Source organism: Tinamus guttatus, unplaced genomic scaffold (assembly GCF_059628265.1).
Source record: "Tinamus guttatus ecotype Peru unplaced genomic scaffold, ASM5962826v1 Tinamus_guttatus_pri_ptg000030l, whole genome shotgun sequence".
Lineage (NCBI taxonomy): Eukaryota > Metazoa > Chordata > Aves > Tinamiformes > Tinamidae > Tinamus > Tinamus guttatus.
Window position 1 is genome coordinate 3,556,758 of NW_028288564.1, and position 17,921 is coordinate 3,574,678.

The window sequence follows — 17,921 nt, forward strand, 5'->3', positions numbered from 1 at the left end:
TAACTGTAATAAAGCCAATGAAAAGAATGAGAGGAAGAATCAATCCCCCAGCTTATACACAGCTATTAGTTAGGCCAAGAAAGCAAGCAGCAGTTCTGCTTTTCACTGCTTCTGAGACAGTTCATGACCACAGCTGGGTCATATTAGGGCATAAAACAAATACTGCAGTATTATTATACAAAGCTAAAGCAATCTAAGGCATCACGCTCAGAGCACACCAAACTGAGTGGGGTTTTACCTTGCCTGCGCTGCTGGATGACCTGTACAAGATTAGAAGTACTGACCCATTTGGCCCTGTCCAGGGTTAGGCATGAATTTCCATCTGTGAAGAAACTGAGTAATAAATTCCTGCTGTATTCCATGCAAATGCCACTGGAAGCTCAGGGGACACAGCTAAATATCCATTACTTCCAAGTGAAGAACACAACAGAAGATAATTTGGTTGCTCATAACTGTTCCAAGCTCTTATGAGAAACAGATCCAACGAGTTACACAAAAGGAAGGAAAATGCTCTAACTGCTGCGCCTGTTGCATCATGCTCAGTGGCCTGCTCATCTGGGACACACTGGACAAAAGCCCTTCTTGAGCTTACGGCAGTGTCAACACTCTTCTAAATGACACCCACCACGTTATGTGGGAGGGCACAAGATCAGGCAGGGTGTTCTTGCCCTCCCTTCTTGGGGTGTTTCTGCATGCCAGGCCAGATGGAAGTCTCTCCTGCACAGCAGCTAAACCAGAATGGTTTGCACAGAGGAGACCAAGGCTGGGAAAACCATGTAGAAGAGGGAATGACAGGGCTAGAATCAGCTGATTTTCTAGGGTATTTTCTAAAAGAAATGGTGGTGGGAATACAGCCAGGAAGAAACTCTCTACTTTCCTCTGTACTGTCTGGTTAACTGGCACCAGATTTGCACTCCAGCCTTCGTTAACAGGATGGTGAAAGCTACCTACTATCACCCCAAAAGAAGAAAGGGAACTATGAATAAAACAATAAAACGTAGATCGAAAATAGAATAAGGCAATACAAACTCCACATGACAATGATCCTCACTCTTACTAGAATAAGATCTAAAAATTGTGTTGTTCATTTTTTTAAGAAGTTAAATCCTCTCCACAAGGAACACAGTGGATGGAAAATGCAAACTGGAAAACCATGTGTCCATAGAAATTGAATGCCAATGAAGCTCCACTAAATACCCAGCATCTGGGTCTTTGATGAGCAAAAAATTAATATTTGACCACCCTCTTGAAAACGAAATTTAGCCATATGCTAACATTGATGCCAAGGTAAAACTCTGACAAACTGAGCAATCAAAAGCAATATACACTGAAGCTGACAGATCTATTTGGAAAACCCAGCTAATATCAATACCACTACGCACAACAGCATCACACATGTATCTTCAGCTTTATAATTTACTGTATTATATGAGGGTTGTGCAAGTATTTGTGGAGTACAAAAAGTGGTAACACTCTACCTCTTAAACCAAAAGGAGTTGGGTCACTCACTACTTCATGTCGTTTAGCTTTTTTGTCAGGGCTGGTAGGAGAAGCTGCAGGAGGATGAATAGGCAAAAAACACAGAAGAGAGATATTGAAGAACTGGAAAAAAGAGAATAGGTGGAATGCAAGCTAAATACCTTTGAGTTTACACTGGAAAACAAATGATTTCTGTAATCAAGCTAATTTTAATCGTGAGGGGTCAGTTATAGCAAAAGAAGTTAATTAGTCACATAAAATTATTTGAGGAAAGAATGACAAATTTATTCTATAATAATAGGTAAAGGTATATGTAACCGTTTCTAAATGAACTAGGTATCAGCTGAGTATAATTAATCTGATTTCAGACAAACATCACCAGATTGAAGCAATCATTTTTCACACAAGTCTAGTGCTACAGCAATACCTGGTCCTGTAAGAAGGATCATTGGCAATGTCTGGCTTTTAGCAGTAGATGATGGAGTTTCTGTCAAGGCAAGCATGGCATATTAGTGCTCACCTCATTTATATTTAGAGTATTCAGATATGCAACTCTACACTCTCTCCAGAAACAACTCAAAGGTAATCAGATTTTCAAAAGACATTTTGAAAAGATGCTGAAAAAAAATAAAATGATGCTTTTAAGTAGTATCATCATCTTAGTGCAATTCAGACCGTTCAAAAATAGCTATTCAAAGCAAGAAGTGAATGTACCAGCACAGTTACTTGGCAAGAGGAAGCAAGAAGCATTTCAGACTTCTATTGCCCATTTCAGCAACAAAAAGAACCTTTTTTGGAAGCAGGGGGAAATTCTTATTTATTTTTGTAGCTAGAAAGGAACATTGTAATAAGTATTCTGCCATAGTCATAGTTTGGGAGTTCATTAACAAGGGAAGCTAATATGAAAACACTCTAGTAAAACCTTGATTCCTTTTTGCCAAGTACAGGCACATTTGGGACAAATCCACTAAAGTTAAAAGCAGGTCAGGCATTTGATCTAAAACTAACTTCCTCCTAGGCTTTCTGTAGGAGTGGGCACTCCAAGCTCTTTCCTAGGCCTCATCAGCAAGAGCAGAGGTATCAGAAGCTGCCTTCCTTCCCTCACACCTTCAACAACTGCTCTTTTCCAGGCTGCATTCTCCCTTTCCCACATCATCTCCTCGTTTCTCTTCAAGGCTTCCTATCAGGGTCTGTGATTCAGGAACCTGCCTGGAATGGAGGAGAACAAGCTAATGCGTCACAGAGCATACGTGAACCTGTTGCACTACACACATTCACAAAGGGATGCACCAATTGCAGCTTTAAATAGAGAAAAGAATCTAGCTTTTCAAAAAATTACCTTTCTGACTTTTGAGGTTAGTAAAGCCCTGCAGCGTAAAGCACTTTTTTGACAGTACAGAGCATTCTGAGGTAGAGCTAGTGTCATCTACAAAGGAAGAGAGAGACACAGAAAGAAAGGGGAGAAGCCCAAGAAGAGGTTGAGGCAACAAATCATTCACAGCCTTCCCAGGGAACCAGCACTTAGGGTGGAGAAAGAATAACCAAAAGTCTAGGCACAAGGAGAGAACCTAAGTGCCCTTTATTCTTACTGTTATGTTATCACTAGTCCAGTAAATAACTGTAGCAGTGAGAATCAACTCTGAAGTAAAACACTCTCCTGGACAAATTTCTTGTCACTAGCTGTTCTGAAGACAAAAGCTCAGAAGCCAATTGGTCAGCTCTAAGGGAAGACCTACTGCAGAGTCAGGCCTCATACCCTATAGTTCCCACTTCACTTGGGCTGTTCCTTGTCCTCGGTCAACACGGTGGCTTTGGGCCTGTCCACAGCAGATAGGGCACACAGCAATCCCAGAGCTAAATGCCAATGGGACCATCATGGCTCATGCAGCACTTGTTGGGGGTAGCTGCCTCAGGCCTTTAGAGCTGCAAAGCCAAGCTCGCTCAGGTGCAGTGTTAGATTTGCCTGCACTACCATGGCTAAGCTACAGGTGAACCTGCCTGTGCACCTGCAGCAGAGAAATGCTCTTCACATCTAGAGGATAGGAATGCACATGTGTAAACTCACCTTTGCCTTTCTCAGGGTACTTTGGTGCTACTGTGGTGCCAAAACCCTCTGGACTCACGAGATCAGATTTTCTCTCTTCCGTTTTTTTTGCATTTCTAATGTTGTTCCGTGAAGGACTGTTCATTGAAAGAAAATTAGGACAATCAATCCACATCCTGCACATTTGGGTCTGAAGAAGGGTGATGAACTTGTGTCAGAGGCTGCCTATCGCATGCAAATATAAATTGAAAACTATTTCTTAGCTACTTCTCAGTTCATAGTTTTCAAATTTGAAGAAGTCATTGATGACAACACACAGAAGGATCATGACCAAGTAACAAAGAAGAGACTACAGCTGCAGGAGCAGCTAAAGATAGCTCAGGACAGCTTCCACTCACCCTCAACTACAGACACACATTCTGCACTGACAACTTCCTCCCAAGCGCACCAATAAAAACAGAGGAAAGAAATCCAACATGCTCTTAATACATGAAGTAGATAAGGGATGAACGAGCAACACAGGCTGAGTCTTGCAATTGGATTCCCACCACACTTACAGTTTGGGAATGGAATCACAGAATTCCAGAATAGTTGAAGTTGGAAGGCACCTTTAGAGATCACCTAGTCCAACCCCCCTGCTCCAGCAGGGACACCTAGAGCACGTGGCACAGGGTGGTATCCAGACGGGTTTGGAAGATCTCCAGAGAAGGAGACTCCACAACCTCTCTGGGAAGCCTGTACTGGGGCTCTGTCACCCTCACAGGAAAGAAGTTCCTCCTCACATGGAGATAGAACTTCCTGTGTTTCAACTTGCACCCATTACCCCTTGTACTGTCACTGGCCACCACTGAGAAGAGTTTGGCCCCATCTTCTGATCCCCCTCAGGTATTTTTACATATTGATCAGATCTCCTCTCAGTCTTCTCTTCTCTAGGTTAAACATGAGGAAAGACTAAGCGAGCGGGCCCTGTGATAGATACTCCAGTTCCTTAATCATCTTCATCGCTCTCCACTGGACCCTCTCCATGTCCCTGTTGTACTGGGGAGCCCAGAACTGCACCCAACACCCGAGGTGAAGCCCCACCAGAGCTGAGTAGAGGGGGAGGATCCCCTCCCTCAACCTGCTGCTGGCAACACTCCTCCTGATGCAGGCCAGAATCCCATTGGCCATCTTGGCACATTGCTGACTTGTGGTTAACTTGTCAACCAGGACTCCCAAATCTCTCTCTGCAGAGCTGCTTCCCAGCAGATCAATTCCTAATCTGTACTGGTGTCTGGGGTCTCCCCATGTGCAGGACCCTGTACTTGTCCTTGTTGAACCTCATGAGATTCCTCCTCTCTACCCAACTCTCCATCCTGTCTAGGTCCCTCGGAATGGCAGCACAGCCATTCCTCAGGAGTGTCAGCCACTCCAGTAAGGGAGGGCCACTCCAGAAAGCAGAAAGCCACCTCACGAGCACTATACATCTGGAAAATCTGATTGATAAGCAGAGGCATAAAACATTCAGGGCAGAGAGCTACTGATACATATTTGTGTATATATATCATGTGAGAATGACTAAGATCAGAAACATGTGGGCTCATGGATAGAGCCTATACATATGCAGGTGCACATATATCATGAAAAAGCAAGTGAGTAGCAGGGGACTGAAAGAGGGATCAGAAAAGGGCAGAGCAACAGAAGGGATAAGAAATGGGATTGAAAAAAAAAAAAAAAAAAGGCTTGAATTTTAGCTCACACACTGGAGGAATGAACACAGCATTTAGTAAAAAGGAACAGAAATTGGAAGAAAATAACCAGAAACACGAAAAAAGACAGAATGCACTGAAAAGGACACAAAGAAAGATGACATAAATTTTATATAGGAAAAAAAAAAAAGGTTGGATAGTTCAAATGATGGGGGAAGAAAAAAAGAGAGAGAGAAAAGGTAGCTCCATGTAACTCTCACCTGCAATTTAAAGTAGGTAGCTAGCTGTTCAACAAATAATTACATAAAACCACCAGAATTTTGTTCAGCACACAAAATTACTCATCTGCACTGTTTTCTGGCAGCTGGCAAAGCCTATGCAACTGCTGGAAAGATGCAAATCTCAAGCACTACAACTTTATAGTAGAAAGAGACCTGAAAGTCCTAAAATATAAAGGCCAGCATTAAGGGACATAAGCAATGAAGAACTGCTAAGTGAATGTATTACTATATTTGCAAGACAACGAGGTTGATTTGATAATGTTTTTACTCACCTTGTACAAGATGTTGCTGGTAGAGGTAAACTGTGTGTTTGTTCTAGGGTCCTATGCTGGCTAGCTTCTGTAACGGAGATACATTAAACTCATTTCTGTTACAGTTCAATTTTTACAGTCCTACACAGTGAGTATATGCAGGGTAGGACTGGAAGACCAAGGGGAAGAGAAATAAAAGATATTTTACCTCTACATGCCTGCAGTTGACTAGTCAGCACTTTTCTTATTTCATTTACCCAAGTAGCTTTAACTTCAGGAGTTGGTGCCTACCCAAAAATAAATACAAGTGGGCATCAAGCACAGAACAGTTCCTATGCAAAAAGCTTCATGCCTAAGCATAACCTCAGAAATCGTTCTCTCTAGGTATTAATCAAAGTGATACTATTTATAAAATTTGACCCCAGTGAGGCAGGAAGCTGTGTGCTTTGCACTGTGCTCCCAGCACGTGGCTATTCCTGCAAGAAGAGCAATAGTGTATATAGCTGATTTGGAAATGTTGCCATATCTTGTTTTTTAACCTGTTGTAAAAATTCTTGTCCTGCAAGCACACGTTAGTTCACATGCCTGAATAATATTACTGTAACTATAGGATTCCAGAGATGTAGACTTGTAAGTTCTTCTAGGATCAATGTACACCCTATACGGTTTTATTCAATTTTTTCCAACTGATGACTTGGATATTATACTAACTGTAGTAGCGATCATAATATTCATGTAGGAATACTAAAACGTGACTTTTTGCTCCTGCAGAAAACTATGCAATTAGAATATGTCATTTAAAAATGCATTATGAATTAACCTGTTTATAGTTTTTCCCCTTCTTGCTTCACTGTTCATTAATGATATACAAAAGAAAACAACCCAGATATTCTTAGAGTTTTTTTTTTTTTTTAATTTAAAATAGCAACATATTTTTACCTGTATGATGTAAACTTCTTCCCTTGCATTATACCAGATTTCAAATTTCTTTGCATCACCTTTCACGTTTTCTGTTATTCCAACTGCTGCCATCTGGAAGCAAAGAAAACAGAAGCTGACCTACCAAACTGCAACTAAGATAAGAACAAAAGCAGAAGTTTACTGGTGTTTGTTAACTTTTGTTCCTGAAAAGCAAAACCACATTTAAGTTCCTGCTCAAGTAAAAAGCATAACCAGCAACACATGATCTGTATGCTGCTTGCAAGAGACTTCCTGTTTTGTGTCAGTTTGGTTACGTCAGAGGGAAGGGCAGTTTTGTTACGTTAAATTGTGACTGACCCACAACGAAAATTGAGACTGACAGGTCTTCTTTCTGTTTTACACTATCTTATTCTACTAGTGATTTCATTTTCTGTGCAATTGATGCAATCTGCCATTCATTCAGACTAATACAGTTGGGATTTTCTCAAAGCAGAGTGTTTTCATCCCCCTCTGGCTCTAACAGAACAACATAAAATAACACAGAATTGTAGTACCAGTCAGATTTGTCTCAAATGGTAAAGTTATATCACATCTGTGCAGACAAAACAATTAAATTCTGCATTACTGCAACCTAAGCCCTCAGTATCACTTTATTACAGCTCGGTGTCTTACGTTTAAGGAGTGTTTATAGCTATAGGAAGGTGCTTTCTCGTAGCCCTCTCCATTCTCTTCTCTCTTTTTGCAGAACAGCACTGCTTTCTCATGGAGGAAGAGGTGCCGCTGCATCGGCTTGAAGCGCGCCAGATCCTTCACCTTGGAGTGACCTTTTTTATGATCAGTCCAGACACTGAAGGATCCCTGCATCAAAAGTTTGCCCAGCTCATTCAGGTTGCCCTGGAAGAAAAACAAAACACATCAGACAATTCAGTAAAAGGCACCTTTGTAAAGCACTCTTCTCTCCCATATCATCGGGGCACAATATGGGGGTATGTTGCATATAGGCATGTAAAAAAAATAAAGTGTTGTTACTCACATCATAGCCAGTAATGGCTATCTGGTGCATAGAATCATTGACTGCTTTGAGAATACCCAGTATAGAAGTCAATGCTTCTTGGAGATCTTCAGCACCTTCACAGTTCTTACTGTATTTCAGCATTTCCTAAGGGTGTGGGGAATCACACGTTTACTTAGTTTTGGAAACGGCAGCATCTAGGAATGTTCAAATCTTAACACCAACCATGGGCTATGATTTTAAAGCTTTGCAGTGAAGTGTTTACCATGTGCAGATAGCTGATTGCCTAGTGGCTGGAACCCAAATTTTACCTCTCGCATTTATTGCTAATTAGCCCTAAAATACTTCAATCATATAACTTTTATAAGTGCTACCTAGGAATTTTACAAGACCAATTTTGCAAACCTTTTTCATCATAATTACTAACGTTACATGTATTTATGCTCCTTTTTTAAAAAAAAGAAAAAAAAGGGCAGATTTTATTTAATATTTGAATGCTGGTAATAACTGGGATGCTAGCGACATGTCTGAACTTACTGTTTTGAGAACAGCTCTATTCATCTTAAAAGAAAAAGCTGTCCTTCTCCAAAGAGTTTATTGGCAAAGTGGCAAAAGATACCTTAATCCAAGGGCCCTGATCCTGCAACCTGATCCAAACATAGTTGTGAGTCCATGTGGAGCCGCACAGACTTGCAAGAGATGACACATGAGAAGACACTTTTACTCACAGGGGTCAGACTGCAGGATAGAGGGTAAACTTGGGACAAGATTTTTTTTTTTAAAAAAAAATCTGTTAAATCTGATTATTGAAACTGAATGTCTTTGTGTGAAATATTTCTTAAAACAAGCTGTTTTCAGACATTTATATGCTACAAAACTTTGGTGGCAAAAAGCCATTCGTTTTTAAATTTGTAAGGGTATATTCCTCTCATTTTGTGCTCTCAGTTTAATATATTTAAATGAATCACAATGGCATGCTTCCTAAAAATACCATCTAGTCCTGTCAGTTAAAAAGTATTTCTTAAAAAGCTTTCTTAAAAAGCATTGCTTAAGTACATTTCCTAGAAACCTGAGCAGCTTTGGAGACCATAATTAACTTGAGGATATTTCCTGGCTGCAGTCTCAAAACCAGGAAGGCCAATTCCTGTAACAGGCATGAGGTCACTGAATACTAACAAGCAATTCGGATAGATTTTTTTCTTTCTTGCAATGATTTCTTGGTCCTTTTGATTCCCCTAGTCAACTTTCTCATCTTCTTCAGCAGAAATATAAAAGCAAAAAGGCAGAAAAGGTATCTCTGTGACAACACTTGTCTATCAGCTTTGTCCAGCAGATTTTGGGCTGAAACAGAAAAGGACTGAGCAAGCATTTGCTAGACTGGGATTTTGTCTCTGTTCTGATTTATACAGCTCTCTGCTGAAAGAAGCAGCACTAAGAGAAAAAAAACAAAACAACCCCCCCCCCCCGACACTCCTAAACATCCCGCCGAAATGAATATTTTATAATACTGCTCCATAAAAGCATACCTTTAACAATAACTGATATTTGGTTATTCTTTGAACAGGTTTCAGCAAGTACGAGTCCAAACTCAGCTTGTGGTCAAGTTTCCTTTGACATTCCTGTGATCAGTAGTAGATTTCATTAGTACACAACAAAGTATCTTATTTCAAGAACAAATGACCAAAAAAAAAAAAAAAAAAAAAAACAACACACAAATATTTTAAGAGGCTCAAAGATGCATACCTGGAAAAATATGGAGTCTGAAAACTGCCTCCACAAACTTTCAGAGCGGGGTTTATTTTGGCAGTATTTTTCATAAATCTGGAAGTCTTCCATCTAAAATTGGAGAGAATAGAATAGAGTTCATAAATGATCGTGATTTTAACAGACATAGTTCTTAAGAAAAATATAACTCTTTGGTGCATCACATGCAAAAAAAAAAAAAAAAAAAGGAAAAAAGTTAAGGGTTATTAATTTTGCACACAGAATTTCAGAATAAAACACTGCCGTTAATTTTTGCTTCAGTTGAATGGTAAGCACCGTGTAGAGAAGCACATATTATAGTCACAAATATATTTAAGTTTTCACATGATAACATGTGAAAAATAACACTCAATCTTGTATCACTGTCTGTACAAACTATTTAATTTTTTTTTTCTTTTTTTTCCGTAGTAGATTTGGATCTGCTCAGGCTCAGGCTAATGAAGGGAATCTGGTGGCAATTATTAAATTTAATGTTACAAATATTACAATAGTTACATTCTCATCTGTGCAGTCTTAGATGAGCTTATGAATGAAATGCTAGCAGAAGACATTTATGATACATACCTGATCCAGAAAACACCGTCCGACTAGCTCTGGGTATTCTACATAATTTTCTAGTTCTCTCAAGAATATTCTACAAGGAAGAATAATTTCTTAGAACTATGTTAAAAGTAACGGTTGTAGTAAATGTTCACATTTTTACAATTCATTTTCTAAACTTTTGGAAGTTTAGGAGAGTAGTTTATTTTGCATTACAACTTTCAATATAAAACAAACAAATCAAATCTCCCTAAATAACCCTTGCTTTAACTAGCCTGTAACAAAGTCACAATGATTTTTTCTTCAGGAGAATGAACATAACAAAATGTCACTTGTGTTCCACAAACATTTGAGTTAAATTTCACACAACCTATCTTTTTTAAGTATTCTTCCCCTCCAGTGAAATAGGAACTTTTGTACGCTGAACAGCCAGATTGGACTCAGGAAGGCTCTTCCAGCAAATTTATTCAGATTTAAAGAAACAACATAAGATACCTTGCAGTAAATGTAAAGTAGCTGCCCACTGAAATGCGTTAAAAAAAAAAAAAAATGCAAATCTCACCTGTTGTGAAAGTGATAGATTTCTTCCATATTCCCAAACAAAATATCCTTCTTATTTTGGAGCTCTGATGGAATAAGATGAGCCATTAAGGGGTTGTCCATCTCTGCAGCATAGCCCTAGAACACAGGAGAGACGCTCACTGTTTATCTCCAGTTAGACCCAGTACCTCTCTCTCTCTCCCCCAAACAAGGTCATCCGCCTGCAGGCTGATAAACAGCCAAGAAAGTTCTGTATTAATCATGGAGTATGTCTTCTAATTTGTTTTTTCCAGTAAGTCCAGTAAGACACGCATGCAACATTTGAATAATTACTGCAATTCTTAGTTAGGCAAAGCAAATTCTTAATCATTGTCGCCAAGCACCAGCTATGTATTCCCATGCTGCTTGAAAGATTACACCTTGGAAAAAGGTTACACCGTGGAAAAAGGAATATAATGCGAAACCCTGAAACAGACTAGGGCAATACTTTGCCCCAGTAAAATCACTGGATTTCACAGGCTAAAATGAGATGCCGATTGTTGTTAATGTAATCGTGGCTCAGATGAAAGCACTTAAAGGAATTTCCCAGTTTTGGGGATTGCAATTTTCCATATGAATCCTTGGCAGTGAGAAAAAGCACAGCGATGAAGTGTGATGCAATATTAGGAGCCACTGTCCATATAGAGCAGTATCAGGTCATTGTACAGGTAATATGGAAAAGTTGATAGAGCAGGAGAAACAAAGAAACTGGGAGACTAGCCAACACTAGAAATAAATAACGATAATTTCTCAAAACCTGGAAAAGTGCCATTGCACAAGACCCCACAAAGGATCTGATTCAGAATTACTGTTGACAGTTCTGATCACCCAAGTTCAAGAGCGATTAACCTCAAATTGCAGGAGACGTCCTTGGCACAGTCAGAGCACTGGGAAGGCTATCATATTGGCAGAAACCTAAGGGAGTTCATCCTAGAATATAGTGTGTCCTTTGTCTTGCTATGTAGAACTAGAATAAGCAATAGGAGGAAACAGAACAACAGATTCTGCAACAGCTCTCCAGCAGCATCAGCATTCCTCAGCTATGAGGGTCTTGATTTTATGAATATAAATATGTAGATAGCACTGCCTCCAACAGCAAGGAATAGTTCCAAGTGGTGCCTAAGGTTCACCCCAGACCTGCACTGCTTTACCATCACACATCAGACGTGAGTGTGCTGTTGTCATCGAGACTTCCCAGCACTTGGTCAGGGCCCAGAACACTGTTGTAGGAAGTAGAACACAAACCAGAGGCAAGGCCAAAACATTTTTTTTTTTTTAAACACTGAAGAGTTCAAAGTCTTCATACAGTACTTTTATTTGAAGGGGTGTACCCAGAAATTGTCACTGCCTGCCCATAACTTATGACAGTTCCTGCTTCAGAACTTAACATTGCATGGAAACCAGGAGTACCCCATTGGCTTCACTCCAGTTCCTCCTAAGGAAAATAATTCATCCTCAGTTATCTGTGATTTTTTATCTTCTGCAGTTAAACTGGATTGCAACAAAATGATATATCCATGGCTGAAGACTTGCAGCACTTGGGTATCTCCAAAGCAACTTACACTACTGCATTATGCTTCTACACTTTCATCTTCGTAATTTTGAATCAAGATATTCTTATTTCAAGGCACTCTATTGCTGTAGTTGGACCCAATATATTTGGGGAATCAATCAAATGTCTACAAAGAGAAAAGCAAAATACAGTTTTGCCCCTCTTACACAAGGTTCTCCCAATGCAGGTTCATGTTCCTATGTGAAGGAGAACCTTTTCTTTTTGGTGGAGTCAGGGGTAATGCAAGACTGTGGAATGAATTTATATGGGAATTAAGGACAAATACAAATATTTCTACCTTCTACCTAAATAACTAGGTTGTCCCAGGCTTGTGTTTTCTAACGTAAGATCCTACATGCATGAGTATTTATAGAATAACAAAAATGCCTTTTCCTACCTCCATTAAAATAGGAATAGAGAGGAGAGATGTGATAAGCACATTGCTTGATAGGACCAACTAAGACACTACAGTGAAAAGGAACCATATGAACAACCATGAAACAGAAGAGGTAAACAGATTCACTAACAGCCACAGAGAAACTTAATCCTTACCTCAAGAACACAGAGAAGTTCTTCCACATATGCCCGTTCGGTTTCAATAAGTTCATTAATTACATGCCTATATGTAAAGAATGATAATTAAGGAAGGCCTATATCACAAGAGTATCACCTTCATTCAGGTATTTAGGGCATATTTACGTATACAGAGTATCTCCATTACAGGTAATTTCCTTAATATTCAACCAAGCATGCCTTTCCCCTCCACATCCCCTCCCCCGCAAATTTGTGAAAAGCTAACAAAGCCTCCAGTTTCCAGGTATAAAAGCAAGCTCTGCTATATCAGTTGCAGGAAGTAGCAAGTTATTTTTGGAATACAAGGGACACAGTTGGCTTTTTATCCGGAAACGATTTGTCTTAAGATTTAATCAAAACAGGGACTAAAAAGAGGTAAATAAAAAACTCAAGTCCTTTCAAGTACGGAGACCAAAACCTCTGAAAGTTTGAATGAGGCTTAGATGTTTCTGAAATGAAAACATGCAATTACCCTGCCATAGCATCACCTAGCTGTAGTAAGGCTGGAATCCGATACCATACAAAGTACAAATAAAGCTACAGACTGAAACAGACTAAAATATCTTTCTCTGTGTACAGAACATATTCCAAAAGTACAGAAGCTTAACTTGGAGAAGCATATTCATCTTACCGAATTCTTCTGGAAGCAAATCAGAGAAAGAATTTTTGTTTGTTTGTTTGTTTACCAAGATATACTTACTGCCGTAATACAGCTAGGTTTTCTTCATCATCCATTGTAGATCCTCCCCTGTTTTGATGGAATTCAGTCATTTCACTCTTTAAAAAAAAAAAAAAAAAAAAAAAAAAAAAAAAAAAAAAGGAAATAGGGTGAAAAAAAGAAGAAAAAAACAAAACACAAATCGCAGCATCACTGAAAGAAAAAGAAGTATGAAACTTTTCATCTTGTCTACTTGCACACATTTTCACTGTACTCCATTAGAGATAAAGGCAATTTGTAAGAAGGCAGCAAAAGATTCAAAGTCAACCGGAAGGTCTTGAGGCACACAAAAACACCTAGCTACAAGGAACTCTCCAGGAAGGGCCACCTTTGGAAAAAACATAGCTTAAGCTCCCTTTCCAAAAAGGGGAGAATGTCAGAGCATCAGCATAACTTCCAAGTTAGTCCTTCATTCTTTTACTTGGGGCAATGTCGTCCCTTTCTGCTAACATCCTACCTTGACATGGAAGTTCACTCTTGCAACTTTTACTGTAAACAGCTGAGCTCATCACACTTGTTGAAGAAGAGGAGGTTGTGCTTCCAGTCCCCCCCAGACCAAAGCCCTTTTATTTTTTCTCCCCTACAAATCCTTGCCACTACTGGTCATGTGAGCCTGCCTATCTCTTTGCATCACTTCTTGGCCCTTGACCAACCTTTGCTGAACTAGTTCAACTCTCAAACCCAGTGGGAAACTGTTTCTATTGCTGCCATCAGGTTGCTTTCCTTGCTCGAGGCAGGGCAGGAAGACCTTCCCCACTTGGGAATGGCAAACCATTAGATCAGGTGAAGCTATCTTCGAGCCAATGACAACTACCTCTTCACTCTTGCCAGTTTTAAGTGCAGCCAATTATTACTGGCAAATAATAAATGTTTCCTGTTCATACACTTTATGTTTTGCTGCCCCTAACGTTTTTCCTAATATAGGCAACTATTTACTTTGCCTTCCCTCATACCTTGCTGAGCAACAAAGCAGCCTCTATTTAAGCCACACAGCTGCCTCACCAGAGTCGCTTTGATAGGGGTAATACCGTCACTTTATTTTTGTTGAATTGCTTCATTCTTCAGGTTCTTTAATATTCCATTGTGTTATAACTTTCTGTGGCAATACGTGCATGAAAAACATGAAGAAAAAAAATACAAAAGTTACCTTTGCTCTTTTGTAGTTTACCCTCCGGAGCACATTGCTTTCTGAGTTGGATACATAATCTCTTTGAGGACCTAGTATGTAAAACAAAATCCAACAGCAGTTAGAATTTGAGCAGATCTGGCACAGATGTTTGTGCAACCAAAAATTATAGCTGAAAGTTCCTCAGCACAGCGCAAAAAGTTATTTAAAGACTACTATAGATACTTACCTGGAGAGGTACAGGGAGATTTTAGGAAGGCTTCAGGTCTTGGTGCAACTGGCTGAACGGGACGTGTCTGCTTAGCTGCCAGTTTCTTAAGGCTTACTTGTCTCTTTTGGAACATTTCCTCCATGCTTTCCTGCTTCTGGAATACCTTTTGCACATGCTCCTAAAATTGCCACAGAATTAGAAAAAAGGCACTGTTACAGACTTTTCAACAAGCTACACTGTCATTTGTGGAATATTGATTTTTAATAGTGATTGCTTTTACACCACATCTAAAAAAAAATCCTACTCTTCACTCTTAACAAGGCATAATTTACAGCTTTTAGTACCTTTTTAAAAAAGGGACATCACAAAACATTCTAGCTATCTTTAGAGAAACTAACAGGGCTCAGGTTTGTATTACAAGAATGTAGGGAAAAGTTTTCTGGCATACTTATTACAAGAAGGCATCAACCATAAAGAAAAGAAACATATTTCCAAGTTTTACTTGCAGTCTAGAAAACTGCCTTTTTCTAGAAGTCACTCAAATAGCAGAGAGAGTCATGTTTCCTACAAAAGTAAATATTTTAAGGACTCTTTATTTTATTTTTTTTTAAATCTACTATCTGAAAAGTTTAAGTCACTATTAAAAGGCTCTAAAGCCCTTGGTATCTACCTGAAGATGAGACAAGACTAGCAGCTCAGGCAGGCAAATGTGTTGGCTTTCCAGTTCCCAGCTATAATGACTAGATGCCTGACCTGATGATTAGAATAGAGTTACCTAGCAAGATTAGCTTTATCAATGGCCATGCAAGAGAGCAATTCTAAAAGTAATTCATGGATGAACGTACACATAAAATACTTCTGGTACCTTTAGGTCCTCATTGAGGATGTGTGCATACTCTCTGTAAATTTTATTCAACTCTTTGATTTTATTGCCTGCACCAGTGTCCAGGAACTTCTCAATCTCCTGTAAAGCTGATTCTGCACCATCCTGAGACTGACACTTATCTACAGATTGTGAAGCCAGCAGATAAATTCCTTCATCACACCACTTCATAGACTAGAAAGAGAAAAAAGAACAGGTTTAGTATACACTGATATTATCATTAAGAAGTCAAAAAAACTTTACACTTCTGCTGTGAAGTATTCAGACACATAGAAGTTTTCTCCCTATAACATCTAGATATTTCTACCTGCTTTTATCACAATTGGTTGACTGAGGTTTTACAAGTAAGATAGGAAAGAGAACTGTTCCACACCAAATTTACCTTTTCTAATAAGCCATGCAGTTCTAGAGATTTGTTCAGAAGATTCCTCTTCTGTTCTGTCTCAGTAGTAAAAGCATCACAGAGATGATGAAGTTCGCTGCATTTTGGAAGAACGGAGTCCACAGCATAATGATTGCTTTGAATAAAATGGTCACCCTCTGAGGCTAGCATTCTGGCCTTTGCTATAGTTTCCTAAGAAACAAAGCACTGATTTAGGCACATTTATTCCTGCATTCAGGTAAAAGAAAATAAGTACATAATTATTATCTATTTTTATCTATTTTTACAGAGAAAAGCAGACATGCTATGGAATAAAGAAAAAACAAAACAAACAAAAAAAACCACACATACCTCTAGTTAACAGTCACCTCATTTAATAAATCCAAGCCATTTCCTGTCTTTCCAGATGCATAAAAACATTTATGCCTCCACCTTTATTCTATTAGAGTAGATTTAGAACAATTAATGAGTTTAATTCTACAGCCCCCTGAGGGAACTGCTATTAGTCTTTCTGTGCCTTAGTTCTTCAGCAGCAACTAAGCGACTTATCAGAGATGCTGTGCGTGTTTGTAAGAAACCTGACGGGTATCCTCAGCAATCTGAATGCAGATCAAAGAATACTCACCTCAGCCTCAAAAGCTCACTTAACAGGTCATAATATGAAAATAAGGCTTCACTCCTGTACTGCTGAGAGTATTTATGTTGGTCATGTTTTAGCATATTATATATACTGAATACTCAGCCTTCTGGTGGTTTCAGTAGGAATGGATGAAGCTCTTGATCATTAAATCCAGAACTTGGCTATTGTAGACACATTATGTGATTCTTCCACGAACTGAAGAAATCAACTTTAGGACTGGCTGCTTGACTCTTTATTGAGGGGTGCACTAGACCTTGGTTGTTCCAGCAATTTTTTTTATTCCAAATTCCATTTTCCCCTTACTGGAGACACTGACTCCATCCTGTCGTCAGCTTAAGCTCTGGACATCAGCTCTAGTTTGTATCCAAATATTGTTCCTCTCCAAATATCCACAGTATTACATTAGAAATAAGGAAAAGTTACAGAACTCTTACACGTGATTTTTCTTCAAAGTTGGATAGATCTTTCAAAATGTGCTCCACATGTGAGCAGCTGTTTCCTACATCTGTGAAAGCAGACAGTCTCTCGGACACAATATCCAAAGCCGCTTTAACCTGAAACAAGATACAGCAATCCATCAATGAAGATGATTTCACCTCTCTGGAGGCTCATCACTTAAACAGCCGATAACCAATGTTTTTGGTCAGGTCACCCATGGTACAGAACGAGTGGAACACAGAGACAAATTTATTTTTGTCAGTCTACCTGTACCCCAAATTCAAAATGAAAACAAACACAGAAAAAGGCAGCAAGTTAGCCTTGTTTTCTGGTACTGTTAAAAATTTTTTTTAAAAAAATCCAAGAACAACAATATTCAAGGAACATATATGATCTTGCTTTTTACTGGCAATATTATAAAATGGCATTAATACAAAGAAATGATCAAATGCAAGGGAGAGATCCCCCCACACTACTGATAAGAGACAGGATAGAGACAGACACACACACTTGTAAAAAGTTTTTAACTGTTGTTTCCATAGGGCCAGATCCTGAAATCAGCTACACTAGTATAAAATGATTGTAGTTATTATCAAATATATGAGTTAAACTAACATGAGATCAGAAACTGGCTGTACAATTTTTAGTTTAGCCTCCACCCAACTTCTAACATTGTGGTTTTAGCTTCCCACCCACATTGTTGGAGGCTGTTTTATAAAGCTTTATAAAGTAAACCAGCCAGAAAGTTTAAGTAAGCCTTGGTTCCATCAAGGGGCTACCAGCAAGACGAAAGCTTTGCAGCAAACATACTATGCTTCTATGGTAGAAAAAAAGTTTCA

At 39.1% G+C, this 17,921-nt stretch overlaps 1 protein-coding gene across 4 annotated transcripts in view; it reads right to left on the reverse strand.

Annotated features, from left to right (window-relative positions):
* Nucleotides 1-17,921, reverse strand: part of MCF2L (MCF.2 cell line derived transforming sequence like) — a 120,459-nt gene that overhangs the window by 2,251 nt on the left and 100,287 nt on the right. For 2 of the 4 annotated variants that reach the window (XM_088530508.1, XM_010225330.2), the window contains exons 10-26: nt 17,079-17,198; nt 16,005-16,196; nt 15,605-15,796; nt 14,758-14,917; nt 14,550-14,620; nt 13,385-13,461; nt 12,664-12,730; nt 10,543-10,658; nt 10,005-10,074; nt 9,420-9,512; nt 9,203-9,295; nt 7,698-7,823; nt 7,337-7,558; nt 6,683-6,775; nt 5,952-6,030; nt 5,765-5,831; nt 3,545-3,660 (exon numbers count right to left, since the gene is read on the reverse strand). In XM_088530508.1, the coding sequence (XP_088386634.1) occupies nt 3,545-3,660; nt 5,765-5,831; nt 5,952-6,030; nt 6,683-6,775; nt 7,337-7,558; nt 7,698-7,823; nt 9,203-9,295; nt 9,420-9,512; nt 10,005-10,074; nt 10,543-10,658; nt 12,664-12,730; nt 13,385-13,461; nt 14,550-14,620; nt 14,758-14,917; nt 15,605-15,796; nt 16,005-16,196; nt 17,079-17,198 (1,954 nt within the window). Of the gene's footprint in view, nt 1-1,478; nt 1,554-2,818; nt 2,906-3,544; nt 3,661-5,764; nt 5,832-5,951; nt 6,031-6,682; nt 6,776-7,336; nt 7,559-7,697; nt 7,824-9,202; nt 9,296-9,419; nt 9,513-10,004; nt 10,075-10,542; nt 10,659-12,663; nt 12,731-13,384; nt 13,462-14,549; nt 14,621-14,757; nt 14,918-15,604; nt 15,797-16,004; nt 16,197-17,078; nt 17,199-17,921 lie in introns of all 4 variants that reach the window. The other 2 variants (XM_088530485.1, XM_088530500.1) reach the window with 2 other exon arrangements.